This window comes from Carassius carassius, chromosome 47, assembly GCF_963082965.1.
Source record: "Carassius carassius chromosome 47, fCarCar2.1, whole genome shotgun sequence".
In the NCBI taxonomy this organism is placed as follows: domain Eukaryota; kingdom Metazoa; phylum Chordata; class Actinopteri; order Cypriniformes; family Cyprinidae; genus Carassius; species Carassius carassius.
Window position 1 is genome coordinate 25,419,844 of NC_081801.1, and position 18,903 is coordinate 25,438,746.

At 37.2% G+C, this 18,903-nt stretch overlaps 2 protein-coding genes across 3 annotated transcripts; both read right to left on the reverse strand.

Annotated features, from left to right (window-relative positions):
• Positions 1-333: 333 nt before the first annotated feature.
• On the reverse strand, positions 334-8,461 carry LOC132130059 (S-phase kinase-associated protein 1). 2 transcript variants are annotated; one of them, XM_059541677.1, is made up of 6 exons: positions 3,803-3,933; positions 3,356-3,452; positions 3,166-3,239; positions 1,491-1,634; positions 614-754; positions 334-430 (listed from the first exon to the last, which is right to left on the reverse strand). In XM_059541677.1, exons 2-6 carry the CDS (start codon positions 3,450-3,452, stop codon positions 395-397), a joined length of 492 nt encoding a protein of 163 aa, XP_059397660.1. In that variant the 5' UTR covers positions 3,803-3,933; the 3' UTR covers positions 334-394. The 2 variants fall into 2 exon arrangements, with proteins under 2 accessions (XP_059397660.1, XP_059397661.1); XM_059541678.1 differs by lacking the exons at positions 3,356-3,452; positions 3,803-3,933 and adding an exon at positions 8,350-8,461.
• Positions 8,462-9,762: 1,301 nt separating this feature from the next.
• LOC132130016 (serine/threonine-protein phosphatase 2A catalytic subunit alpha isoform) lies at positions 9,763-18,330 on the reverse strand. Its single transcript, XM_059541581.1, has 7 exons — positions 18,013-18,330; positions 14,710-14,919; positions 12,702-12,875; positions 11,434-11,523; positions 11,133-11,294; positions 10,448-10,566; positions 9,763-10,367 (listed from the first exon to the last, which is right to left on the reverse strand). Exons 1-7 carry the CDS (start codon positions 18,112-18,114, stop codon positions 10,295-10,297), a joined length of 930 nt encoding a protein of 309 aa, XP_059397564.1. The 5' UTR covers positions 18,115-18,330; the 3' UTR covers positions 9,763-10,294.
• Positions 18,331-18,903: the final 573 nt, after the last annotated feature.

Below are 18,903 nucleotides of genomic sequence, written 5' to 3' on the forward strand. Positions count from 1 at the left end.
AGTTCACAAGACAGCACGCAGACATCTCAGCCTTCAGATTTCCAACACGGATCAATCATCAGCACCAATAAGGCTGCTTAGAAAATCCTCCTCAAGCTAAACGTTCGTTTCTCAAAAACAGAAAACACAATCTGGCATTTGGTGACGAGCTCCGTTAAAATAAAATAAGTGTGGTAAGAAAGTGTTTTCTCTACTCCATTCATCTGAAGAGGAATGACATTAAAAAAGGGTTTACACCACACAAGCAAGAAGGATGGTCATGCTAGCAAACGCAAGGAACTTGACTAGGTTTATTCGTGTTAAATCTCAACAAATATCAACAGCGCAGTGCAATTATATTTTTTATTTTGTTTTTTTTTTGAACAATCCATAGTGTTAAAGTGTGTCAGGATCTTCACTTCTCTTCACACCACTGGTTCTCCTTGCGTACCTGCAACAAACAACATTCTGGTGAGATCATTCAAAAACAAACATTTAAACCAAGAGATTAAAAAAAAATAATAATAATAATTAAAACTATGATAGTATCTCGATGCTACTGAGGTATCACTGGTCTGAGCGCATTCAGAGCATGCGTGACGGAGGAGAGACAGGAAATGAGCTCTTGCTTTACCTGGGCTTCCTCTTCCTCTGTGAAATCATTTTTGATATTGAAAGTCTTTCTGATCTCCTCTGGGGTTTTGCCTTTGATCATGTTTGCAACCGTCTTGCAAGTAACGTCTAGCAAGCCTTTGATGTCCAAGTAATTTGCAGCCTAAACAAAGAGAAGAGATGAAAGTGAGCGTGACGAGACGGTGCAAATGAAGACAAGGCCATCGTGTGGCAGCTCAACATACTGCTGCTCTGATGGGTGCTAACAGCCGCCTCACTTCATCAGAACCAAGAGCACGAGAGACTGAGTGTTTGTGAAACGCTCTGTTGTAAAGCAGAGGAGCCAAATTGTGACAAACAGAAGAGAACTTGGTTTGAAACACTTCAAACAACACTTTTCCCAGTGCATACTGACAGTTACATCAATATTAGTAAATGTCAGAAATTCATATTTAATTGAACGTAATGGGAGATGCATGTCAGAAAATCCATGCATTTACAGAAAATACCTGCTGTCATTATTTAATGCATTTTTGGATAAATATATCAGGAACACTCGTTTTTACTACAGCAACTGTTTCAATGTTTAGATTTGGTTTACAAACTGCAGTACAATACTGATTAAATACATTTGATTAATTATGTTTTATTCAGTTTTCAAGTGCATCATGAATGTTTGGTTTCCGCTTCGATCTTTTATAATTGTAAAAAAAAAAGCTGCAATCTCAAGAAGCAGAAGGCACATCTCTGGTTCTTTTAGCTAGTTTTGCTTCATTAAAAGCAGGACGCCACATTTGTTTATCCAGCATCTTGTTTATGCATCTCTGTCCTGTAACAAACAGCAGTGTTTTACTGAATGCTGGCAGTCAGAGCACAAGCATCGGGTCAGTGTTACACACCAGAATGAGTTCGAAGAGGGTGCCCTGGTCTACTTTGAGGAACTCCTGGTCCCACACAGGGATGTCATCCGTCCTCTTCTCTTTATTCTCATCGTCTTCAGGAGGAGGAGGGTCGTCTTTATGGTGGGTGCACCACTGAATCACCTGTGGACATATTAAACACACTGTAAGGCTCAGTCCCATCGAAGACATACACATTTTGTATTTATTTTAAAACAACATATACACATATATATATATATATATATATATATATATATATATATATACCATGCTTCTAAATATTTAACTGAGAATATTGAACAATGAGACAAACAAAACCCACTCACATAACAGTAATGAGAACTGGCATGAGAATAATGTTATAATGCACTTTGATACATAAACCACATTGCTCCATATTCTCTAACTGTGGACTTTATTTCAAAAGAACAGACACCTCACAAGCTGTTTCTATACGGGGCAATAAATATCAAATTGACCAAATAAATCTCAGAAACTTCCCCAGCTTTAATGGTGTACATTTTGTCAATATTTTTTTCTGAAGAAAGATAAACATGTATAGCGATGAAAGCCAAAATATTAAATGCCATTGTGGATTACTCTGTAAATTTACATCTGTTTTGTAGAGGTGGGGGGGTCAAAATGGCATGTTTTCACCTCCGATTTGGAGCCGAATTATGGGGTTTGGAAAGATGGCAGCATCATGATGTTATTTTCACACAGAGATAGGCTATTAAAAATGGTTCAGTTTCGTATGCAATGGCAAAGTGATTATATTTAGTTTAGTTTTTGTAATTAAGTTAATTTCGAAAAACATATGGAGCCTTTTTTGTTCGTTAAATATACGTTTTTGTTTTTTAAAGTAATGACCAAGCGGCCAGCGGCAGACGGTAAGATGATAATATATGTTTGATCAATTTAGCCTTCTCAAACCATCACAACTTGCCTAAAATAAAGTCTATAGATATACTACTAAACAGTTTAAGCATATAACAATGTTTAAACGTTAAACCTAGATAAATGTGCGATATATCCAATAATTTGTGCGGAGAGTGAAAGCTGTGCTGGACATGGAGGAGCCAGCGATCACTTGCATGTTTTTCGAGGATACGCCATCATTTTTGCTCATAAGGTAAGAGTAATTCCTCATTCGTAACTGTAAAGGGTCTAATTTTCTTTTTGTTCAAACAATATCAATAAAACATTCTTTTATAAAATAAAGAAAATTGTGCTTTCCTCTGTCTGGTCTTGAATAGGAGCGCTATTCTACACACCTCACAGACATGATAAATATATCTATAGAAAGCATTAAATTGGTACTTAACTAAATAAAACATATCGAAAACAAAAACTCTTATTATAATAATCCTATCGATGCATTTCTTAAAGGCACGTCTAATGAGGAGATGGCAAGCACTGCACATGAACTATTAGCTCGCTGTTTGTCATGGTAATCAAATCAAAACTCTTTCAAAATGCAGCTTTTCCCAAAGCTTTGGGAACTTCTAATAACTCCCTGCGCTCCAACTTCTCCCTGATGCTCTGCATGGTCAGCTGTCACCTGTGTGCTAATGCATGCATGCACCTGTTGCGTAGGCAATGTATAATATTCATAATAGCCTATAATCATTATAACAGTATTTCTCCAATTTAAGCAATTAACAATTCTGACCTTCTTCAGGATGGCAGCGTTCACATTGGGCAGAGGAACCGGATCATCATCTCCTTCATCATCCATCCCCAGATCTAAGCAGAATAGAGCTGTGGTTACACACACACACACACACACACACACACACACACACACACACACACACCCCATATACATACATACATACACACACACACACACCTCAGCTTACCTTCCAGCATTGTCTTTATGGTCACAGACTGCTTGGCGATTTCAACATCCACCTCAAACATCTCTCCATCAGAGCTCTGCAGTTTAATAGTCGGCATCTACACCAATAATAACACAACAACAGACACATTATTACAGAAGACGAGAGCTAATGACTCCTGCTAGCTGTTCCCTAACAAGTGCACTTCTCCAGCAGCTTAAAAACCTCTCAGCATCAGCACTATCACTGTCACACTGTGTTTCATTCAACGTGCTTCTCATATGAACTAAAAGCATGACAGAAACATAAAGCACGAGCTGTTTGTGATGCTAAGCTAACGTTAGCCGCGCGGCTAACAGGCCTCTCACAGCAAACTTCATTTCACTCAATATTACGCCCGCTGCGACTCTTCGCTGTCCAAATATAGCACATGACACGCTCATGTGGCAGATATTGTCTCGTCCTTACCGTGACTGAAAGCGAAGAAAGTATTAAACTGAACGTCAACAAGGCCTAAGTCTGACTGATGCTGCACTATTCGTCCTAAATAGCCTCACATCCAAGTGTGACGTCGCAAGCCACGCCCATGTCCAAATACGTCACACTCTCATTCATTTTGAATTCAACAGGAAGAACCATCGCGAGGAGGCAGAAAGAATCAAGATAACAATCAAAGCAGATGAAAAGTATTTAGAGATAAAGGGTATTTCTGTAGACATGATAAATGAAAATCTAAAAGGATATGTAACAAGCTCGCAATCAGGATATTTATAATTTTCCAGAAGTCATATTACAAATGGTCAAGAATTTAAGAAATATATATGGTTAAGGGGCGAAATGATTTGTATGTGGAAATGAAAATGCAAAAAGCTGTAAAGGAGGTTGAGGATTGGGCAAGGAAATGGGTTTCAGATTTTCTGTGGCAAAAACAAGGTTAGGGCTCGAATCCCAGGGAACACCATAGACAGTATAAGAAACACATGTTAGGAGAAAATTGTTAGCTTGAATGCAATGTAAGTCGCTTTGGATAAAAGCGTCTGCTAAATGCATAAATATAAAAACACAGGTGATATGTTTTTCGAATAAGAAAACTAATCCTTCTCTGCATATAAAAATATGGGCAAAAGTTAGAACAATTAATGTAGTCATTTCTAGAAATGTGTACAATATTCAGAAACATATTCAGAAGCTGAGGGAAAAATGTAAGAAAGGGATAAACATAAAGATGCTTATCTGGAATTGAATGGAGGGCAAGGCATCACTCAATGGAGAAGATTAAAGGAAAGAGTTTGAAGCTTTAAATGATGTATTTATTTATGTATACAATTTTGTTTTATTTTATTTTGATTTTTTTTATCTATCATAGTTGAACCATCGATAAAAAGATAAGTCCAATTGCTTAATTTCCAGACAATTAAAAGTGTTATATCACAATGCTGGCAGCATGTTCACTTGGGACAGAACTGCCAGGAGACTTATTTCTTGAGGACAATGGTACAAGAGCAATACCAAACCATTGTTTAAAGTGAGAAAATATAGCAGAAGTAGCACCGACATTTAAAAACAATGGACTTGTGATAACGCTCTTGAAATACTCCGCTCTTCACTTTAAGTTTTCATTTAGTGATGAGTGAATTTTTGCTTGAAAAAGAGCAGGATAAATAACATGGAAGTGTCTCAGAGCCGGCAAAAGCTGTGAAATCTGCAGAAGTGACATGCATGTCCCCTGTTGTAGCAAAGCATAATCAACTCATTTAACTTCTTCCAAGGCCCACATTAATAAAAGAGAGACTTCTGGGAATCCATACTCTGGTTTCAAGAGATCATTTCGGATCCAGAAGCATCCAGAATGTTCTGGTGTTGCTAGAGGAGGAGTACAGTGAGAAGTGCTTGGTACCCACAATGACATTCAGTAGTACACTGTGAGAAAAGAAAATCTGCAAAATATACGGTAAAAAAATGGCAACTATGGTTGCCAGAATTATATAATAAGATATAAGGTATCATCGTTTTAGGTTTAACGATTTTACCATAAATTTACAGTTAAATACCATAATTTAAGTGATATAATGTTAATATACCAACCTATTGATGTACTGTAATCTGTTTTGCACCTTTGTAATACACTGATAACCACCAAATGCAGTTGGTGATGAGAAAGTCACATAATGAACCAAAGCTCATCACAAGCAGCTTTTAAATAATACGATATATAGAAGATGCACAGTGTCATTCACACAAACACTAAACACCATCATGGTCAGACTCTGAAAAACTGAAATATGCAATAAACATTCATTTAACAAAATTATATGGAACATACAACCCTAACAGATAAGAAAAAAATAAGAAGAAACTTAGTTATTTCAAAGAAAAAAACATCAAATTCAAACTGAATTTGAAACTCAACGCAGAGAATTCTGGGAATGTCAGTTTAGATTTTTTCCCTGTAAATTTTGCAGCTACTTACCGTTAACCATTTAACAGGTTTGTACTGTAGCATTTTCACAGTTTTTTTACTGTTAAATTCACAGTGATTTTTTACTGTGTAGTAAAGCTTTTATAAGGATGAATGAGCGCTGAAGGTGTGAGTTTATCAATGCTGGCATGATTTTTCACACTACTGTGTGATGCAATACAAAAACTTGAAACAGAAGATGCTCCCCTCCCCTCATTCCCTGCATTATTGGCCATTTTTTCAGCTTGACAGAGTATATATGTTCATTCTCCTGAGGTGAAAATCCTTCAGTGGACACTCAGTCCTAACGCTCTTGCTGTGGGAGCTGAGCAACACCACTCATTAAAGACCAGAGCGTTCAAGGAGCTCGTCCTCCAGGAGTTAAACAGGACAGAAGGGTCAGAGCAGTATACTTTAGGTTCTGGAGGACATACCAAATATTAGAATATTATACATTTCCTGAATTACATATAGGGTAAACTCACTTCTGCAATCCTTCAAAATTGGCTACACCTTACAGAAAATATTGGCATATATTTAGTTGTTTTTATTAAGTATATGTTTAACATGTTTGAATTTTGCAAACATTATATGAATTATACTAGTGATCATTAAGAAAATACATCCTTTATGTTAATTTAGAGGGGCTGTACTCATCTATGCTGTGCACTGTATATATATATATATATATATATATATCTGTTTATCTGTGTGTATGTGTGGCCTGCTGCATCTGGAGGAGGAGAACTGTCAGTCCTATCATGTTAAGCGTGACTTTTACAATACCAAAATCAAATTGCCTCCTTTAAATTTGATACATTTAAAATGAATTTATCTCATTGCATGAATAAGGGAAGGTGTTAACGTTTTTATTAACAATTAGTCTATTTTAATCAACCAATGCTAGCGTTTTACAGGCTGTTTCAGCTCAGTATATTAGACATATTAAATATATAAGATTTAAGTTGTGCCGTTGCTTAGACATAAGTTACTTTTGGTTTTCCCCAGTACAGGGACTGGCAATCAATCACACGGTGACGTATTTGGTAAGGGGCGTGACCTCTGATGTCACGAGTGAACCTGGGCGGGGTTGTGACGTGATGTGGGCGGGGTTGTCCTCACAGATGTCTGCACAATTAATCGAAATTCTAATCGTGATTACAAAATTAGCATGCCACAATTACGTAATCGTTCAAAAACGCAATTTAATAATAATAATAAAAAAAATAATAGTAGTCCACTTACATTATTTTGCATGTTTTTTTATTTCTAGATTATCTAAAGGGTTTTTCCATTGTTTTAGTGTTAGTATAATATTATAATACCATGAATAATTTTTTACTTTTATTTACTTAAAGAAAAAAACAAACCGATGTATTGCCGTTTGAGGCTCAATGCTATATAAAGCAATGCAAGTTTTTCAGGAAGAGCTTGTTTTTTTTCAGCTTGTTTATTTTCATATAAAAACATGGCATGAATTTGCTAAAAGCAATGGGATAAAGCAAAACATCATTCAGTGTAAACTGTAATAATCATAATTAATAATCGCAATTACAGTCTCAAGGGAATAATCAACAATTATGATTTTTGACCTAAAGTATCCTGAAATGTAATTGCAACAATGTAGCATTTTAACACAAATAAAATAGCTTTATTGTGAATTACAGACAGATTACAGACATGTACAATTCAATTAAATTGTTCTTTCATTAAATCTGTTTACTTTATCTTTGTCAGAAGAACTGAAATTGTTACTCGCCCAAAAGCCATCCAAAATGTAGATGAGATTGTTTCTTCATCAGACTTGGAGAAATGCTAGTATTATGTGTGCTAGCTGATATGTCAGTATAGGTCCTTGAAATAAGAAATGATAGAATTATACAGAAGTCATAGAAATGGTTATATTCTTTGATGCATTAATCTCATCTGGCTCAGACTTTTTGAGATGTGTTTTGGCAAAGCTCAGCATGTGGCCTTTCTTGAGGAGTGCTTTTTTCCCTCGCAGTCGTCCCATGCAAGTCACATTTGGGGAGGATTTGTGATATTGTTGTCACATGCACACAATGACCAATCTTTGAAATAAACTCCTGCAGCTGCTTCAGAGTTGCTGTAGGTCTCTTGTTCGACTCTCTGATCAGTTTCCTTCGAGCTCTTTCATCAGTTTGAAGTGACATCCTGATGCAGGGAGCATCTGTGTTATAGCACTTCTTAATAATAGACTGTGCTTCTATGCATTGATAAAGCCTTTTAAATGTTTTTGTCTCAATTTCCTGGCTTGTGCATGTCCACAACTGTATCCCGGAGATCTTTTGACAGTGCTTTGCCACCCATTGCTGATTGTTTGCTTCAATTGCACTACCAAAGACTGAAATGCTCCGGGAAATGCTTTCTGACGTGTGTGTTAAATCTTTCACCTGGCTGGTATATGAGTAAATACAGCCGTCTTCATTTCAGGCTGCAAAGCAACAAATGTGGTATTTTTAAAGGGGGACGATTATTTTTTACACCCACTTTATTTATACACACACTTATACGAGCACATCTCAGCTCAGCTTAGCTTCCAGCATGGTCTTTATGGTCACAGACTGCTTGGCGATTTCAACATCCACCTCAAACATCTCTCCATCAGAGCTGTGCAGTGTAATAGTCGGCATCTACACCAATAATAACACAATAACAGACTCATTATTACAGAAGACGAGAGTCAGTGAAGAGCTAATGACTCCTGCTAGCTGTTAGCTCATATTCTCTATCTCTAACAAGACAGATATTATTTGCTTCTCAGCTTCAGCACATGCATGGGCTAATTGTATGTATGTATAAACAGCTCAAGCTAATTCTGTTTTCTAATAAAGTTTCAAAAGGCTTAATTGTGTTTGCAGTCAGTTTTGTTCCCCACCACACAAATAAGTGAGTAAAGAACAGAAAAACTAAAACTATTACATATATTATATATTGACATTATGAATATGAATGGATGCCTTTTATTATTATGCACAGGTACAATTAAATTAGAATAGCTTCGCTTTAAATACAATTGACATATCACATATATAACTAGCTCCTTTGTCTTCATATTTCACCACTTTTAATATGCAGAATAACGTTTTATAGATGACATTTTTATAAAACCTTGGATCCTCAGAAAAGCCTGTATTTGTAAAGTACTGCAGTCTCTGAGGGGTTGAGTGATTTTGATTGCAACTATTTCCATAAAATAAAAACAGCTGATGAAAGTAATGCATCAAGTACCACTGAAATATTTGCTATTTATCTATATATACAATATTTTGCAATATTTACCATCTACAATATTTTGGTCAAATATAGCTTATAAATACATATTGTCACAATATTTTCCCCTTATCATGACTTATTGACTATCAATGGGGAAGTATATATTTTCCACATTTTTAGACCTTGAGAATGAATGTTCAGTTTAACTCCACATACCTGTTAATTTGGGGCTCTGTGAAATCTGTTTGAATTTCCCTTAAATTCCATTTAAATTTTTCCAGATTCCGTGGTTTATGATTCAGTTCAAATGGACCATAAAAACAGTTTGATCATTATTTTAAAATGTAATTAACAACAAAACATTGCACTTTATTGTCAAGCAAGTTGCTGCACAAATGAATTGTATAAATTAACTTAAACTTGGTTGTATGATTTTTTTCCTAAAAAATTTATTTGCAAAGAATTATGCTTGACTATGTAATAGTAATATTTTTTTTTATAATATAAAGCTAAATGTGTTAATCTCAATGGTATATTGAGACGTAGATGATATGTGTTTACGTTTGTGTATCAGATGAAACCACGCCATTCATTAGATCCAGAGTTTATCATCATCAACAAATTAGATGTGAATCTCTCTATGCTGTAGTTTTATCACCCAGCCCTTGAGCAGTCCTGACTAAGATCTGTGCTCGGATCGACTGAGGATTCAGGAAGAGCACCACAAAAGACACAGGAGCAAGATCCATCTTTATTCTTGAACTGGTACCCTTTATACAGACACAGAACCATCACATGAAGCGATTCCAGGATTCAGACGACAGCATGCCATCTTAGTCTGCCACACATCTTTAGTTGGCATATTTAACATGTTCACTGTAGGAAAGATTATAGCCTGCTCGTTAGGATATAAAAGCATCTAATCACCTATAGAACATGGAAATAAACTGGAAAACCGACTGAAAAAAAAAAAAAAAAAAAAAGTGCAAACAGACATAAAAAAGGAAAAAGAAAAGAACACAAACAGGGTTCATGAAGGAGACCTGTGTTTCACAGCCTGTGTTCATCTAAAGATAGCAGGACAGAAGCAGAGCAGAGGTCTGAGGCTCGTGGAGCCGGGTCGCTTCAGATATGGCACACACCTTTTGGTCCACAGACATTTCTCACTGGATCAGTTTTCTCTTATCTTTCTATACTGTTGCCCATTCCTCTCCCCTTATGTTAAACTGAATGATGATGATTATACTATCATGGCAATACTGGGTTCACAGGAAGTAGTCGGGGGTCCGGCGGGTGACATGGGGCTCTCCTCTGCGTGGCGCGGGGTCGAACTGCAGGCTGAAATCACACAACAACAACAGATCAGAGACGCTCCTCTGCTGGAGCTGCATCCGCTAACATCGAGCTTCTCCACTTACAACGAGTACTTGAGCGTGTCGTCCAGCTCCATGATGGCCGCCTGGTTCCCACAGCGGTAGCAGTAGTTGGGCGCGCTGAAAATCGTCACCACGTTGCGATCATGGCACCAGTTGTACCCCTAAGAGATTATTTAATAAAAAATACAGATAAAAATGTTAAATATTATTATGGTTTAAAATAGCACGTTACTATTTTAATACATTTTAAGATTTAATTTATTTCTGTGATCCAAAGCTGAATTTTCAGCATCATTCCTAAAGGCTTCAGCGTCACAAATGCAGATTGATTTATTGTGAACGGCTCTGAATAAGTAAACCTGTAAACAGTGCTGCATTTCGACTCTCGTTTATTTAATCAAATCATAGCCTGTAAGTGTGATTCCTGTTCTTCCGTTCCCAAATATAAGGCCTCTTAAAAGCGGTTTGTCATTGTACTTAAGATACATCCTTACATTTCATTAACACGTTTAAGGGCTCCTAAACACACTTCACAGATCACACTTCTTTTAGTCGCAGGTGAAACACTCACACTGTTGAGATCTCAGCAATCTCTTAAAAAATAAATTAGATATCATCCACTTTTTATCCACATGTGATTTAAGAAAGAAATCGGAGAGTAATCAGACGCGTGTCCCATTCAGCAGCAGTGTTCATGTATCTATCGTCACAGTAAAGAAGATTTCACCTCCATCACGAGCTGGTGAGCTCTAGAGACCAGCGTGAGGCCGTTAGCGTGGTTGAACGTCTCAGAGATGTCCTGCCCAAAGGTGTAGCCTGCACCTCTTGGAGAAATACCCCAACCTCCACGATCATCTGGGTCAGACCACAACAGATCACACATGGGTCCCTGAGGAAAACCACAGACGAAGCCATTAGTGGCAGCTTTTTAGCTTTATTTGGCCATCGGATTCAAACTGCACATTCACAACACAAGACAGCTGCTAAAACAGTCACTTTTATAAAGAAGGTTTATCCATGTCCAGTACCTCGTGTGGAACTTCCTGTAAACGATCCAGCGCTCGGATGTGGTCCAGAGTGTCTATGGACGGTGACAATCCTCCATGAAGACAGAAGATCTACCAGCAACACAAATAAAGAAATAAAACATACGATGAAACCTTCAGGGTTTACTGAGAGTCCTATTATTTATCAGTAAATCTCTTTTGTTTGCCAAAAAATTGTTTTCCATCGCTCTAAAAGATTCATTAACTCTGAGGTTTTACGCCTTGATTTGATTACTTTTAAAATTATGAAAAACATTTTGTGGGTCTTAAGCGTCAATTTTTAGGAATTGAGGTTTGCACATCATCTGAAGCTGAATAATCATCTCTCCATTGATGTGTGGTTTGTTAGGAGGACAATATTTGTCTGAGATGCAACTATTTGAAAATCTGGAATCTGAGGGAGCAAAAAATCTAAATATTGAGAAAATCATTTCTAAAGGGGTTCAATTTAAGTTATTAGCAATGCATATTACTAATCAAATTAAGTTTTGATATATTTACAGTAGGAGATTTACTAAATATTAGGGGTGCACCGAACTTTCGGCCGCCGAAAATGTTCGGCCGAAATGGCATTATCGGTTTCGGGCCGAAATAAAAAAAAACAGCCGAAAACGTAAACCGAAAATGAATGTCACCCGCCCCTCCCATCCGTGATATTTTATGTTTTGTTATGTAACTGTTAATAAAAGTTTGATTATTATATTGTGATTTTTCAATTCAGATCCATTAAATCCAAGCAATATATATATACGTTTTTAAAAGAAGCCATTTTTGGCTTCAGTTTCGGTTTGTCGGCCAAGTGCATCCTAAATTTTCGGTTTCGGCGCAGAATTTTCATTTCGGTGCATCACTACTAAATATCTTCATGGAACATGATCTTTACTTCTAAAAATCGTTTATAATTTTGACCCATACAATGTATTGTTGGCTACTGCTACAGAATTAAGTAAAAATAAAACTGAATTTGAAGAGAAATAAAACTTCATAAGGCTCTAAAATGTTAAACCTTTATTATAAGAGTTGTTAAACTATAGGTTTCATGATTTCAATTAATTAGACATGCTTTTTGATTGCCAGATTTAACTAAAATGAAGTCCAGAAAAAAAAGGTATTTTGTAAGATCATAGTTTACTTGTACACAGTGCTCTAGAGCCAGAGATGAAATGTTCAGTTTCCCACTCTGAAAGAGTTAAATATACAGTTGAATGAAGTCTGTTAATGTAAAGACACATCAGAGAAGATCCACTCACCTGACCATCGACCAGAGCAGTGAGGGGAAGGTAATCGAAGAGGTCTGTGAAGTATTTCCAAACGTTTGCATTGCCATATTTCCGTAAGCATTCATCATAAAAGCCGTACACTTGTGTGATCTGTCTGCTCTCGTGGTTCCCTCGAAGTATTGTAATGCGTTCACGGTACCTTACCTAGAGTTTGAAGACATAACCGATGATCAGAAGAAATAAAACTGGCCATCACCCTGCATAAAGACTCGACCCCCAGCAGTCCTTCAGACAACACACACGTCCTTTTCTCTGTTAACTACTGACTTTATTCACACTGTTCTGTAAATATAGTTTATTCAAAAGCAATATTTTCATCAAGTAAACTAAAGGTTATGCATGCTAACCATTAGAGACTGCTCAAAGTACACAGAACAATGAGATTGTCAGTGTTTTTAGTTTCATATTTCATCTGTCAATGCTCGGTTGACACTGGACTTCCTGAAATCTATATTTGGCACTGCATCCGGATGCATCATAAATCACATCATAACTCTGTGTCTCTGGATAAGATGATAATACAGAGAGAGTGCTCAAACCTTCCCAGATCACACAAACTGCTGCTAAATCATTAGAAACTAATCATTTTTACTTAAATAAATGTAAATGTATGAGAATGTATCAGTGTTCCTCTAAATGTTTACGCAGATGCAACTGGACAACTGTTTCCTTTTTTAAATATGAAATAATGACAAAAACCTGAATGATTTAGCACGATCATTTTTGTCACTAACTTCTTTCTTCTTCATAAAACGGTGGTCAAAAAAAATGACATGAATGATGCAAAGATATTAACATAATCCTCTGAGCAACACAAGATGCTAACCAGGTCAAACAAATAGATGGTTTAAAAAGTGTTTTTAGACACAAAAACTAACTTTAGCTTCTGAAGATTGACTCCACAAACCTTCTCAAGTGTAAACCGCTAACACAGAAATTACCACCCGTCCTCTGCAATAACTAATTATGGAAATACATATACATATTTGTATTTATACAGCTGTATAAACAGTGAATAATGCACACTATCAAATAAGTAATGCACAAATCTGTGCATAAATCTCCTGTTCCAGATGTATAACACATTGTTATAAAAAAAAATCGTATTTAGATATATATATATCTTATAATAGTTATTTTGGTTCTCATGTTTGTACGAAGAGCTCCTAAATAAAAAAAAATAAATAATAATAATAATATGTATAAGACACTTTGAAGAATGATGGTAATGAGGCTAAACCTAGTAGCATCGACGCATGGCAATGTTTTTCTTCTATATAAAGGATTTTTTCTTTCAGATTGTACAAATATTGATGGGAGGGTGTGTTTTATACATCTGGGCGTTTCAGAGATCACGCTCTCTGTATGCGTGCATTGCGCAGGCTATAGTCATTCAGATTGGTTAACATTAGTATAATCAGTTTTACTACAAATAGCATGGCAAAGCTAGTAGCAAAACTATGTTAATGTGTGGTTACATTAGTCGAACCATTACATTTTTTTAAATGTATTTGTAGTAAACCCATGATTACTTTTAATAAAAGGTACATATGTAATTAAAACTTGTAATTCATTGCAGAAATGAACGCGAGTAATCTTACCTGACGCTGATATTACGAGCCAGGCTCAACAGTTTATGTGATCTAGCTCTTGATTTTATTGTTTATTTCTTTGCTGGGAGTCAAATATCTCAAACATGCGTGCGGTAAGAGCATCTACGGTAATTCACGTTGGCCAAACACACAATGAAACTCTGGCAATCACAGACATTCACATTCGGACGGGATTAGTTTGGTAGTAGGTAGTTTGCTCTGGAATTATCACAGAGGTTGTGTGAGAAAAACACAGACGTGGCAGATTCGGACAGGATTCAAATCACCAAGTATGTCTGTGAAACACCGATTTCTCTACCGACCCCCTGTAAAACTAGTCCTGTCCGAATAGGGCTAATGGCCACAGTCAGCAAACACATGTTTACCTTGAGAGCGACGAGCAGTGTGACGGTCTCCACAGAGTAATAGCCACGGTCCACATAGTCTCCCATGAACAGGTAGTTTGTGTCTGGTGACTTCCCTCCGATCCTGAAGAGCTCCATCAGGTCGTGAAACTGTCCGTGTACATCTCCACACACGGTGACCGGACACCGCACCTCCTGCACATTAGACTCCTTGGTCAGGATCTCTTTAGCCTGCCGAGAACAAATAAAATCAATCTGGTTTAAGGCATCATTTTAACCATGTTATCGTGAAGCTCCTGATAAACTCTTTGTGAAGTAAAACACTAAACTTGTTTTGGTAAACATTAAGACTCTACCTGCTGTTTTTCCTCTGATGTATTTGCAATAAGGTTTAAGCAAGCTTCATTTACTGCTATACGTGGCGTTTCCAAGGTTCTCCGGATCAGAGAGGCATTACAGAGTCCTTACAGGCGCACATATATAATAAATTCAGACACCAGCTCTTTATAAAATACTCTATAAACACACGAGGCCTTATGATGACAGTAAACCATGTCAGGTTTATGTATTAGTGCTTTAAAAGCAGTAAGCCACATGAAGCCGTAATTTACACTCATTTAAGAGCATCTAGTGACGTTTAATAAAGAAGCACCAATGGTGTATAAAGTACCTGAAAGTCATACTCAAGTAAAAGTACAGATATCTTGCCAGAAAATGACTTTGGTAGAAGTTGAAGTCACCATTTAGACTATAACTTGAGTAAAAGTCTTGAAGTATGTGATATTTATTGTACTTAAGTACGAAAAGTACTTTTTTTTTAATCTTAAATGTACTTAAGTATTGAAAGTACAAGTAAATACAAAATGGAAAAGAACCAAATGAGCAGCAAGATTGTGTTCAGTTTTAACTATTTCTTCCATTTTGTATTGTTGAGTAAGAATAAGAAGCACTTGTTCCAGAACTTCGTGTCTTTCATTCCAACATATGAAAACATTTCTGGAATCTGCATCTGAAATAGCATTTAGGACATGGATCTATTTAAACTGCAGTTACAGATGCATAAATAGGTTTAATGATTTGTTTTTAACATAAAACGTTGAATAGTGATATTTGAAATAATTTAAAACATGAAACAAAATAGTCGAAATGTGAAATTAAAACCGTCAGTAGGTGACAGCAAGTGACTGTAAATGAGTGAGTCATTAAGATTCAACTGATTCATTCAGACGGCTGATTTATTCAGAAACAAAGCATTTGATCGTGTTAATAAGTGAATCACTGAATCATTTATTCAACCGATTCGTTCAAAAAGCGGATTCATTCAATAAGTGAACACCGTCCATTGCTCAGATGCAAAACAAGCAATATTATGTCTGAAATGCAAGTCACATATTGCTTTACTTAACTTGTATAACTTGATTATTAAATGTGTTCATGCATCTACAGAAAAACGGTACACTTTGTGTGATACAGATTAAGTTAACTAGGCCTACATTAAACACAGACTCGACTCGAGTGAAAAAGTGAAATCATCCGTGGCTGTGTGAAGCACGCTAGGGCTGCACAATATTGAGAAAAAATTACATTGCGATATTTTATTTTTCTGCGATATGAAATCTAATCTAATTTTTTTCTTACAAACAAAAAGGGGGTGAGCACACCTACATTCTCATTTTAAATGATTTAAACATCGACACTATTGTGTCAATTGATTAATATGCGCGAGGTAGAGAGAGCAAGACAGCACTCGTATTGTTTGAAGACGGTGAGCGTGCGACCGGGGCTCGCACGCTCTCTCTCTCCCTCTGTCTCTCTCGCACGCGCGCTCTCTCTCTCTCTCTCTCTCTGGCGTGCGCTCTCTCGCTCTCTCTCTCTCTCTCTGGCGTGCGCTCTCTCTCTGGCTCGCTCTTGCTCTCTCCCTCTCACATTCGTCAAGGGCCGGGGAGCAGCTGGCCCATACAGTTAATGAATAACGGATCAACTACGACAGCCTACATCGCACATCCTGCGATGTGACTATCGTGGATTCGTACATCACAATATCGATGCTTAAACACATCGTGCAGCCCTAAAGCACGCACTAGTTTTTGCACGAGCAAAGGTGTGTTTTTATGAGTCTAACTAGCAGAAGTCAAGGGTAGCCAAAATGTTTTGAAAACATGCCACAAAATATCTTTTGTGTTCCACAGAAGTCAGTCAGACAGGTTTGGAATGACAAGAGGAAGAGAAAATGATGACAGAATTTATTATTAGCAGGACATTTTCTGCATTCTAGCTCAAAATCAATGCTTTACAGTCAACTGCATTTCTATGCGACAAAAATTCATTATTAAGTTTGCCGTGAATTCAGTTATATCTCTTTGCCAGTTGTAATCGATACAAATGTGACAATTTAAACTGGTGGAGATGTTAAATGATTCATGATACAGTTGGGAGGCATTTATATGAATGTCTCTCTTTAGGGAACGGACTGTATATAAAACAGTTTAGATGACATTTCATTCCTCTAGTCTCTGTATCATGAACATTAAAGTAGTGTTTATAGCAGCTGCTCTATTTACAGCGGTAACCAAGGAAACGCTGTACTGCGGCTGTTCCACGAGCGCCCCCTGCTGCCAGAGACTAACTCTGCACCCCTCCGCTGTTATTATTATTAACATTTCAGTTTCACAACATTATGAGACAATCGCATCGTGAGTTGAGTGAGTCGTTACATCTCTAGTAAGATCTATCATTATTTGTTTCAACATTCACGGGGGACTCGTGGGCTGGATTCGGCCGAGCTTTGACCCAAGTCTAGCCCTGGGATAGGCCCTTAATAATGCAGGGCTTGTTTCTGAAGATGTGTTTGCTCATGTATCTTGTGAGAGAGTGTAAAAGTGCAGACAGGAGTGAGATCTGAAGAAGGCCAGTCACTCAGGCGCCATTTTAAGAGCAGAGAGATGAGGAAGCAGCGCATTCAGACGCGACGCGCTCACAAATAAACTCTATACGCGCGTAAAAACACACAAACAATTATGTTTTTATCAGATTAGAAGATTTAGTACTACGAAGTCACGGTTTGCTGCTTGATTGGTTAGTACTGTAGTTTACAGCCTACCGTGATTTATAAACCAACTCGATAGCACAAGTGATTTTATAAAAGATTATTTTTTATCTTGTGTTGTGTTTTTCAGGAGATTAATAGCGGTCGTAGTTTCTCGTAAGTGAGGGGAACGGCTGAAATGCCGCCATCTTGTACGTTAACGTTACCTCGGCAGCTAACGCGGAGAAATCAAATAAACATTACAAACTCGATGTTGTTGTTGTGTTTTACACACATACCTTCTCGCAGAGGCTCTTGACTTGGCTTTCCGAGAGCTGTTTGCACTCATTGAGCTGTTCAATCCACTGATCGAGCTCTTTCGAAAATGCCTTCTCGTCCATGTCTGGTTTTTCACTCGGTTCCGCGCGGATTTCAGCTCAGCTTTCCACGAATATCCACCGTCTATCGACCGATTACTTTGAGTCGTCACGTTACATGTGGGCTGGGGATGCTGAAGTGATTAAATAAGGGAATCCCGGGAGGAAACGAGAAGCCAGCCGTCGGCCTTCAGAGTCCCACCCTGAGCCACAGTTGTTATCACTTCAGCCTTTCTCACATCAGACAGTGAGAGCCGGCTCGTCTCTGATTGGACAGTCGCAGCGGATACTCCGATCTGATTGGACAGTCGCAGCGGATACTCCGATCTGATTGGACAGTCGCAGCGGATACTCCGCTCTGATTGGCCGCCAGGGGCTTTTTTAGCTTTCCGATTGGTTTTCGAATACGTCGTTGGGCGTTTTCCTTCACTGCGATAGGATCCTTTCTTTTACTGTCTATGATAGGATCTCATTAATACGTCAATGGTTAAATTTAGAGATGTTTTTTTACAGTCTATTGATTAAACATTAAAGAATTACGTACTGTTAGTTTTCTTGTATAGTTTCTCCACTGTAGTCCTTGATTTTGTCCTTAGGAAGATAATTTACCTAATGTAACTATTGTTTAGTTGTTTGTATATATGTGTTTTTTTATTATTATAGGCCAATATATATTTTTGTAGTTTTTTTTTTGCAACATTTATGGGTATAATTCTCATCCATCTAATAGAAATTGATCCTCTCTCTCTCTCTCTCTCTCTCTCTCTCTATATATATATATATTTTTAACTCTTAAATTCTTCACCTTGTTAT

Coding starts and splice junctions, on each gene's coding strand:
- LOC132130059 (XM_059541678.1), bottom strand. CDS start 8,446: ATGCCGACTATTACACTGCACAGCTCTGATGGAGAGATGTTTGAGGTG. Junction 1,635..3,165: donor ACGCTGCCATCCTGAAGAAG/GTCAGAATTGTT, acceptor ATATGTCCACAG/GTGATTCAGTGGTGCACCCA. Junction 755..1,490: donor CCCTCTTCGAACTCATTCTG/GTGTGTAACACT, acceptor CTCTTTGTTTAG/GCTGCAAATTACTTGGACAT.
- LOC132130016 (XM_059541581.1), bottom strand. CDS start 18,114: ATGGACGAGAAGGCATTTTCGAAAGAGCTCGATCAGTGGATTGAACAG. Junction 12,876..14,709: donor CACTGCTCGTCGCTCTCAAG/GTAAACATGTGT, acceptor TTCAAACTCTAG/GTAAGGTACCGTGAACGCAT. Junction 10,567..11,132: donor CTCACCAGCTCGTGATGGAG/GTGAAATCTTCT, acceptor ATAATCTCTTAG/GGGTACAACTGGTGCCATGA.